This window comes from Sinocyclocheilus rhinocerous, unplaced genomic scaffold (genome assembly GCF_001515625.1).
Source record: "Sinocyclocheilus rhinocerous isolate Xijiao unplaced genomic scaffold, SAMN03320098_v1.1 scaffold40, whole genome shotgun sequence".
NCBI classification, from domain to species: domain Eukaryota; kingdom Metazoa; phylum Chordata; class Actinopteri; order Cypriniformes; family Cyprinidae; genus Sinocyclocheilus; species Sinocyclocheilus rhinocerous.
Window position 1 is genome coordinate 579,780 of NW_015624837.1, and position 10,422 is coordinate 590,201.

Genomic DNA, 10,422 nt, shown 5'->3' on the forward strand with positions numbered 1-10,422 from the left:
AAAATGGCTGCCCACTGCTCCGGGTGTGTGTTCACGGTGTGTGTGTGCAGTTTGGATGGGATAAATGCAGAGCACTAATTCCGAGTATGGGTCACCATACTTGGCCACATGTCACTTCACTTCATAAAACCCATTACAAACCAGTGGGGACATAATTACTGATTAAAATAACTTATACTGTCTTTTTACGCGTTGCATATCACGCCACGTAAACATAAAACCATGTGATCGGAGAAACGACAAACAACAAGAGCTACTCTACACTGTTCAAAACTCGCGTTTGATAGAAGGGCATGGACGAGTCTTAACTTTTATAAAGAATAAAGTCAAAAATCCTCTTTGGATTGAGACTTTAGTCTTTGCAACTTTAGGGATCTTATCTATTCACGAACAGCTTGTAACTGTCACAGGATGACTCAAGAAACAAAATGATCCAAGTGCAGCTTTTAATGATCCAAACATAATCCAGACAATAATCCAAAACAAAACCACTAACATACGTATATACACCAGCAGGATCATCAAACTAACAAAGACACAGCTGAAACAATGAGGATGCAGGGGATGATGGGAGCAGAGTGAGGGGAACCATGGGAAATGCAGTCAAGTTAAAACAAACACAAAGTCCAAAAGAGTGCCCTCTGATGGCTCTTAAGGGCACTCCAGCAGATGACTGTGACAGTACCCCCTCTCTAAAGAGCGGCTTCTAGACGCTCTAAAAGGGAGAAGAAAAAAAAATGAAATCCAGGAGGGAGGTGGAACAGAGGCGGACCAGGGGGAGGGATGGCGGGCCAGGACCGACGGTGCCGGAGGAATGTAAAACTGTAAACAAGAGCAGAAAGAGTTTAGTACCAGGCTCGACGGCTGCAACAGGACAGACAGATCGCTCCGCAATGGTCTCCTTGACCCGGACTGGAGCGGGCTCTGGAGTGGAGTCTGAGGGCTCTCGGACTGGAGCAGGCTCCGTGGCAGGCTCCTGGGCCAATGTAGCAGGAAGCATAAGTGGGACCGGCAAGGCAAGGAGTTTGGTTGGTGCTGGCAAAGCAAGGAGCCTGGGTGGAGCCGGCAGTGCAAGGATAATGGGAGGAGCCGGCAGGACAAGGATCATGGGTGAGACAAAGAGAGTGGGCTGCTCAGAAACTTTTGGGACCACCAGAGTCGGGTCCTCCAGGACCACCAGACTTGGGACCACCGGAGTATGGTCCTCCAGGACCACCAGACTTGGGACCACCGGAGTATGATCCTCCAGGACCACCAGAATTTGGACCACCAGAGACGGGTCCTCCAGGACCACCTGACCTGGGACCACCAGAGACTGGTCCTCCAGGACCACTTGGCTTGAGACCACCGGAGTCTTTGCTGCCCTCCTTCCTGATCTTCGCTTGAGCGTGGGAATCAATGAAGGATCCTGGGCTTGACTAGATGAAGGAGGTGGGGATGGAACAGCCCCTGCAGGTGGACTCTGGTGGTGGTGAATTACCTTTCCCTCCTTTCGGAGCTGCAGGTACCTGGAGAAGTTCCAGAAATCCAGTGACATCACCAGTTCCATCTCCCAATGCGGTAAGGATTCATCCAGACAAAGATTAAAAATGTCCTTAAGGTCCATACCTTGAATGCCCAGCCTCTCCGCCCCAGTCCAGAATCTCTGGGCAAAGGCCTGTACCTCCATTACCTTTTGGCGAAGCTTCGCCAGCCCTTGAAGCCCGGCTTGCTCTTCAGGGAATAGAGTCTTGTCCCTCATGCTGCTGGATCAAGTAATGGCTTTAGTCTTCTGTCACAGGATGACTCAAGAAACAAAATGATCCAAGGGCAGCTTTTAATGATCCAAACATAATCCAGAAAATAATCCACGTAACAGCAAAAGCAAGACTGAAGCCCCGAATGACACAAAACCACCAACATATATACACCAGCAGAATCATCAAACTAACAAGACACAACTGAAACCAATGAAACAATGAGGATGCAGGGGATGATGGGAGCAGAGTGAGGGGAACCATGGGAAATGCAGTCCAGTTAAAACAAACAAAAAGTCCAAAAGAGTGCCCTCTGATGGCTCTTAAGGGCACTCCAGCAGATGACTGTGACAGTAACACTCCAAAGAGAAAGGAAAACTTGAAATCACATCATATGACCCCTTTAAATGCAGGTCAACTGTCCTGTTCCTGAGGAAATGACCCATCACATGTGTTTTAGAAGTGATCTCTCAACAACGTCTCATATGCTCAGATTTGTCAAGATTGTCAATCAAAAGTCAGATTTCAGTACAAACTCAAACACTTCCCTTACGAAAAAGAAGTTTATTCAAGTGTGCTATTAGTATCTATACTACTAGAACACTGATATTTGTATACTTGCTACATAAAGTATACTTAAAAATATACTTGAACTTTACTTAAGTATACTTAATAAAATAAACTTGAAGTATACTACTTTTTGGTAAGGGTTCTCATCAAATTATTCTAAAATCAAACAATTTGAGCTATCCTAACCACATATAGCAAATACTATCATGCAAACAATGTTTAGTGTTTACTTGCATCTCTTTTTACTGCATTCTTTTCCGGATAAAAAACAAGACAAAGAAAATATTAACGTAAAAAAAAATTACATAAATAAATAAACCTTAACTGAGATGTTTAAGCCTCTCGAGCAATAAACTAGCAACCTCTGAGCAATATAAATGTCTTTAGGGTGTCAGTGTGTGTGTTCGTGTGAGTAGGCTACAGTGATTACGCATCTCGAGCTAGTCCCCGGTGGCGCAGAGCGTGTCATCCCGCGGCTGAAGGCGGAGGCGAGCCCCTTTGCCCGTGATATTAATATGCTTTACCGCTATTCCAATCCCCGAATCAGTTCGCAAGTATTTGCTCTTGTTTGCCGCTTGTGTTGTCCTGCATTTGCAAACACTGGACAGCAACTTAACCCGTTTGTGTTGACAGCTACTGAAGTCCTTTGCAATGTCTCGTCGAAAGCAGGCGAAGCCCAGATATTTGAAAGGTACGAAAGGCATTTTATTTATTTAATCTCTTGCTTCCTTGTTGTCTGAAGTGAAATCCGACCGCGGAACAAAACGACCGATAGAGTAATTATTTGCAGATCATTAGGCTGAAAATCAGTGTTTCGGGAAAGATCAAAACAGGAGACAAGTTGTTTTGGAGCAGAACTTTCATCGCGTTTTTGAGTAACGTAATGCAATTTCATTGAGAGGGGTTTGTCATCACTCTTGTATGTGATGCACATTAATACGGATTGATTTATTGAAGAATGATTTATCACGTACTGTGATACTGTAGCCTATTGGGTTTCTAGAACAACAAAGTTGTTTCTATCTGTAGTCAAAACTAAATGTGTGTGTGTTTTCCATCGCGGGGACTGAATGTCCCAACAAAGACGGTGAAATCTGAAAAACGGCTTAATAAACATTCTAAATAATGTCTTAATGAAATTGTAAACATTCATAAAGATTTATGTGAGGTTTAAATTTAGTAGGGAACAGAAAATATTACTAGGTATAAAAACAATAAAGGTCAAAAGTCCCAAGCTTAAGAGAAAAGCAATGTGCGTGTACAGTATATGAGTATTTAAAAGTTGCCTGAGGTTTTTATGTTTGAGAATAAAAGCTATTCATTTTCTTGTCATCATGCTCTGTTATGTCACCTTGAAATCACAGAATACAGATATGGAGTACAAGAATGAAATGAGTAAAGAACAAATGAGCATTTTTGTATAAAAAATAAGGAATAATTGAATTGAGCTTGGTGTGAATCTGTGCGCTTACAGGAGTTGCACTTTATTTGCTTATTTAGTTTTCCCTATAGAGATGATTCACTCGTCCACTTATTATTGTTCATGGCATTTTATTATTAAAAACTAAAAAAAGACACCATGAAACATATGAAAGTATTTCAAACAGTACTTGTCTTCAGTGTACCCTTTATTTAAAGAGCAAACATGAACAGAAGGGTATTCCCCTGCTAGATGAAAATATATCAAAATGTTGATATTTGTTCACACCTTTCCCTTTTAAATTTTTTTTTTAATTATTATTATTTTTTATTTTTTATGCAAACAGATATACAATTTACCGGGTGACAAATCAAATACAAAATAACCAAGGTCAACAAAACATACATGACAGCCAACATGATTTGTGTGTGTGTGTTAAAAATATTAATAATAATTAAAAATAAATAAATAAATAAATGAAATATTCATATAATAATAATAACAATAATAGTAATAATAATAATAATGAACTCAATTCATCAGAAATGAGGGGAAAGTTGGAGGATGTGGAAGATGACAAATAGTAATAATAATAATAATAATGGTAGTAGTAGTAAATAATAATAACGGCACCAACAACAACAACAACAATAATAATAATAATAATAATAAAGCTATAAATAGTGAGATATTGTATAAGACAAAGGGGTGCCATAGTGTCCTGTTATATTTTGTTGCTATAATTGGTTAGTTGTTAAATGCTATGTTAAATGTGAATGGCTTTGTAACTACCTGTCACTCTTTCTTGCTCGCAATCTTTTCTCCACAGGTCAAGACGGAACGTTAAATACAAAGGAAGATAGCGTGATAGTGGGGAAGAAAGGCTGCTCCTGGGAGAGGAGAAAAGAAAACTATGAGGAGAGGGAAATAATTGAAAAAGAGAAGGATGAAGATGCTAAAGAGCACAAGTGTGCAAGCCTACAGCAACTAGAATCATTCACACAACAGAGGCTGAAGTACTGCCACGGTACAGGTACACACTCCCACACTATCCTTCATTTTATAGTATCCTTTACATTGATAAACTGTGAATATTGTGAATATATCCATCTCGCTTTGTATCTCTTCACAGACGGATTAAAAGGAATAAAGACCTCTAGGGTTTCATATTCAGGGTTTAGTGTTTGCAATTCCCTGTTTGCACACTAACAGAATGAATCATGCCTTTACAAATGATTTTGGATTTATGATATTGCAATTGCTAATCGTGTGAAGACACATTCTTATGTTTTTAATATGCTTTATCCTTTAAAGGGGTCATATGATGCTGCTAAAAAGAACATTATTTTTACATTAATCCTTTGATTCAGTGTATAATTTGGTACCATGATTTCGGTTTTGGTTTTCTCTTGTAGATGTTCAGTACTTTAAAGTAGCAGCACTCCATTTGTTCAAACTGTGAATCTAGTCTTCTCACACTGACAGCAATTTTAGTGACAGTGGGACTGCTCATTATGTGGCCACATACCGAGCTAATTACATCTAAAAAAGTGTGAAAAAGAGCATCCAATTCATATTTTTGGTGTTTAGTCTGCTCTTATGAGGCTGAATTACATTTTAACCCGCCAGACTTCAGCAAGACAGACCTCTTGAAACAGAAGAGTAGAATTCTTAGCTATAACATTACAGTTTTGGCTATAGTGCATAGTGTTTGGGTAGCTACAAGTTACCTATAATTTAAAGTAGTTAGAACTGCAGCTATCATTTATCATTTAACTATCAAGTAGTTAACTACACCACAATTTAATAAGATATAGCTAACTAACTGAAGTTATATAAAGGGCCATGTCTTAAATTATAAAATATAATTAGCCTGTCTGACAATTACTGCAAATGTACTTAATTTAGAAGCTCTGCTAAATTAGTTGCTTTTAATTTGTTACTTCTCAACAGTGCTGGTGTATTTTTTTATTTTTTTAGCAAAAACATTTTTATGTTGTAAATACATTATCCTCTCTTTTCTGTCCACAGCAAATCATAATGTGGAGAAAGATGAAGCATGTTGTTTGGCTTTGCCTCTTTCCCCTGGTACTTCCTCCTCTGACCATGAAGATGGATGTGACCTTGGATGCATAAGAGACACATATAAAGATAATCAGAGACTTGATCAGTGTGGGAGAGCAAACACCCCTTTGCCTGGCAACAGTTCAGTACCTCTTGAAATATCCCAACAAGATATCAGTAGTGAGACCTTCATAAACAGCAAACAGGGCTTGAGTAATCAATATGAACAGGGTAGTGCTATACCCTCCCAACATCTCTCTCTTCCAAATGATCCACTGAATTACATGGGGGACACTGAGAAAAGACAACCTCCAAATTGTGCTGCACAAGATCAGTCAGCCCTCTCAATGGCAGAATGCACCTGTGCCACCTCACACACGTCCAGTCCAGCCACTACAAATACTGCAGAGGTGGCATTTAGGACAATGGCTTCTGCAGAAAAGAGAAAGTCTCATTTTGACTCAAACAGTTGTTTAGGAATCTCCAAAAAGCTCAGGGCTTTCAGTAATTGTGTTCATTGTCACAATCACATGAACCCCAGAGCACATCCACAGACCCAACACATGGAAAACAAGATCCGATCTAGTTCTGAGAGCCTGACTTTTCCATCTGAACTTACGGAGCACCATAAAGAGGATAATGTCATGCTAGGCCACTCCATTTTGCTTGAGGCCGCAGTCACGGCGGCCGTTCAAACAGTCCTTCAGTGTAGCTTCTGTCCCACATTGTTAAAAGACCTGAAGGCCCTTCAAAAGCATGTTCGCCAATCGCACAACTCTGCTTTAATCGAGAGCAACGTCTTCTTCTGCTCGCAGTGCTTCCGAGGATTCCTGACAAAGGACACGCTAGATAATCACGTGCAGCAAACCCACTGTAAAATCCAGAGCCTGAAACTTGATCCAGATCCGGAAGAAACAGCAGAAAGGAAGTCTTTGATTTTCTGTCCATACTGCACTCATTTGCCTACGTTTAACAGTAAGCTAAAACTGATGCAGCATATCAAAAAGACACACAAGAACATTAACTTGATGAACCTTAAAGAGGGAAGGATGACAATGGGTTCGATGTCACCCCAGTCTATCAAGAGTCCAGGCAAAAAAACGGCATTATCTTCAACCGACTTCATATGTGACCATTGTGGGGCTAAATACAACGATTCGGATTTGTTTCAAACTCACTTGAGTTCTCACCTGAACAGTATGCTTCCAAAACATACGTATCCAGAGTGCTTCAAGGATTTCCCAAACCATGAATCTTTTAAGAAACACACAGTTTCTCATTTTAGCAATACATCTACGCTCTACATCTGTGAAAGCTGCAGTAAGACCTTCCCCAGTGTCAAAGACTTACATGGACATCTACTTGAGATGCACACCATTGTGTTTTACCGTTGTTCCCTTTGCCAGAAGGTGTTCAGCTCCAAGATGTCTATTCAGGTTCACCTGGCCTCCGAGCACAGTAACAGGAGAACCACGTTCCACTGTACGTCCTGTGAATGGGACTTCAAGCAAGAGCATGACTTGCACCTGCATGTCAAACAGAAGCATCTTGACAAACAGTGCAATGTGTACTCTTGCATCTTCTGCGCAGAGTCCTTTACCGCAGACATAGAGCTGCAGTGTCATATCACAACACATAGCGACAAATGCAGTCCCTGCATCTGTACCAAGACCAGATCTCCCCTCGAGGTGCCCTTACACGAGAAAGTCTGTGCCAAGAGCCAGAGCGCTGAAGGTAACAACGTGACCCCTCCAACTGTCTCTGAACCAGCTGCCAAGGACAGCGCTGGAATGCTGCCAGTGAATAGTGAAATAAGAGAAGGTAAGGTGGAATCGCTGTTCAGCCCTCCCACCGAAAGCAAAGGGAAGGCAAATCTGAACGATCCTATGTTTGCCTGTGAAATCTGCGGAGCTTCTTACACCATGCAGTCCTTGCTCACCAACCACCAGCTGCGAGATCACCACATCCAGCCCGGGGAGAGTGGCACTCTCAAGCGCAAAGTGGAGGCAATCCAAGGGAGCCACAAATGCAAAGACTGTTCCAAGACCTTCTTCACTGAGATGGCTCTGTGGGAGCACGTCCAGACTCATCTAGGCCCCACCAAGCACTGCCAATGCCCCATCTGTGGAGAGCGCTTCCCTTCACTGCTAACTCTGACTGAACACAAGGTCACCCACAGCAGGAGCTTGGACACAGGCAACTGCCGCATCTGCAAGCTTCCGCTTCACAGTGAGGAGGACTTCCTGGAACACTGTCAGAGGCACCCAGACCTGCACAACTCACTGACAGGCTTCCGCTGTGTCGTGTGCATGCAGACTGTCACCTCCACTCTTGAGCTGAAAATTCATGGAACTTTCCACATGCAGAAGGTCCAAGGTGACGATCTGATCACCAGCTGCACGGATCCCTCCAACCTTATTCCTGACCTTAAAATCTCCTCAAGTGTTGCTCAGCAGGAAACTGTGACTGTGAACGTTAATACATTCAAGCATAAACTTAGAGACAATAAGACTAGCATTTCTGTAGTCAACTGTTGTTCGGCTACGGCTCTCATACCGGAGGAGAGAAGCAATAAGAACACTCTCACCCAGACCACACCAGTTTGATTCAACAGCAAACCCATAATAAAGGACCTCACTTGTAAATGACAATAGATGTACTCTTCTGATTGCTTATGATCTGGAATATCTGTTTGTATTGTATTATGTATTCATGCCTTAAATGTGTGAAGACATAAAGATGTTTGGGAGAGGCTGTTTTCTCCCATCCAGTTTTAAAAGTAGTTTCTTTTGTTTTGAGATGCTCGGCAAATGACTAATTCTCCCAAGTGCAAGGCTAATCTTCATTGGACACTTCTGAGGTTCTGAACTCAGATTTACTGCCATATTTGGATCATTTCCTCTATCTTTGTTGTGTTCAAGATAAATCCTTGTGTTAAGAAATGGAACTGGATCTTGGTGGATCTAGACAGTAATGAGTTGCTGATGACTGAAACTGCAGACGCGCAGAGGGGCAGAAAAGAGGATGAGATGTGGGCAGTGGGACTTGATATTCTGAGGGAAAGAGTCATTAGCAGTGTTATATCTAATTGAAATCTAAGCAGGCCTCTTGGTAGACTTTATGGATTAGATGTAGGGCTTTTGGACAATGACATCTGATAATCACAAAACAGTTGAAATGTTATGTATTTTTATTATTTTATGTCTTTTTAGTAAAATATCTCTGCCTTTTTTATATTTTTGACTCAAAATTTCAATTATGTGTCTTGTTAATTGTGTGTCTGTAAATGATATTCTGTTGCAGAAAAGTAAATTGCTTTCATGGGTAAATGTGCATGTATGTGTAATTTGCATTTTCAGTTCTCCATGTAGATTTAAAAAAAAAAAAGAAATAATAATAATCAACCCTATGGTATGTTACTGGACCAATGCAGAGGGAAGGAGATTACTGGACTAGTGGAGTAACAATGTTTTCTTAGTCTTATGTAAAATGTAAAACAAAATCATGTATAAATAATAAAAATAATATAGTGATTATAAGTTATAAAAACATTAGAACATTTCTTAGCTCCTTAAATGAAACTTTTTTAGAGAGGTTGGCAATGTTTCACCTGATATTGTTATGTGTGGTATCAAGGTCCAGTAATACATCTTGGCAATAAAGTTTTACGTTTGGGACAACAATAAAATTGAATGGCAGGATTTGACTTCCTCCATACTACGGTGTTTCCTCACACTAGAGTGTTTGTGCATTTGCTGATCATTTTATAAGCAGTACAACTACCCATTGATTTGCTGTTGACTTTTACAAATCCAACTAGCATGATGTCAGTGCATGTTTTTGAAAAGGAAAGTGAGGTAATAGAGCCCTGAAGTTGGAAGCCACCAGGACCTCATTTGGAAATACCCCTCAGTCACCATGACAGCAGCTGGGCTTTGACCGTAGACACAGGAAGGAAAAGAGACATCATTTAAGGCACGCCTGTGCTGTAAAAATGCATTTTCCAGAAAAAATATTATAAATACACCCAGGCATACAGTGAGTGCAGGGTGTTACTGAATCTGTACAAGAACACAAAAGTCTGTATCAGAAACTTGATAGGGTCAATGAACTGTCAGCTCCAGTCTGATTTTATATAATCATAATACAAATGTATTGTTTGTATGCTATAGACATAGTGATCAGAAAATGTTTGGTTTAAAACATGAACTTGGTTTTCCTTTTGTGTGTCCAGGCTTTAGGCCAAGATAAAGTCGGCTGTGAAAACATGATGCCGGGTAATGCCCGGACCATCTGTCAATAAGCATCTCTCGAGTGGGTCGAATGCAGAGGAGAAATGACTAAAAAGACAGAGCAGCTACAATGAGTTTTGATTTTGCAGGGTTAAAGATGCATATTAAGTACAATACAGTGCCATAGTGATGTGCCAGTAGTGCAAATATACAGTATTTGTCTTTCTCTTAAAGGGATATGAGTGAATATAAATCAAGGCATGATTCGTCTAGAACTGAAAGTGCTCTTGTAAATAAGCATGTTGTGTATGAGAGGTGTTACACCTAAGCCTTCTCAAAAAAATACAGCTGACTGAGATCCTTTATGTTCTGGGTGTTAACAGACCAGTCTGACCTGCTG

General features: G+C 40.7%; 1 protein-coding gene across 1 annotated transcript; it reads left to right on the forward strand.

Moving 5' to 3' along the window:
* The first annotated feature begins 2,822 nt into the window (after positions 1-2,822).
* Positions 2,823-8,890, forward strand: LOC107746339 (zinc finger protein 521-like). Its single transcript, XM_016560495.1, has 3 exons — positions 2,823-2,997; positions 4,556-4,759; positions 5,758-8,890. The coding sequence occupies exons 1-3, from the start codon at positions 2,958-2,960 to the stop codon at positions 8,394-8,396; spliced, it is 2,883 nt and encodes a 960-aa protein (XP_016415981.1). The 5' UTR covers positions 2,823-2,957; the 3' UTR covers positions 8,397-8,890.
* The last annotated feature ends 1,532 nt before the right edge of the window (positions 8,891-10,422 follow it).

Excerpts from the sequence above, each read along its gene's own strand:
- LOC107746339 (XM_016560495.1), top strand. The coding sequence starts at position 2,958 with ATGTCTCGTCGAAAGCAGGCGAAGCCCAGATATTTGAAAG. Across the intron at positions 2,998-4,555 it reads GAAGCCCAGATATTTGAAAG|GTCAAGACGGAACGTTAAAT; the intron begins GTACGAAAGGCA and ends TTTTCTCCACAG. Across the intron at positions 4,760-5,757 it reads GAAGTACTGCCACGGTACAG|CAAATCATAATGTGGAGAAA; the intron begins GTACACACTCCC and ends TTCTGTCCACAG.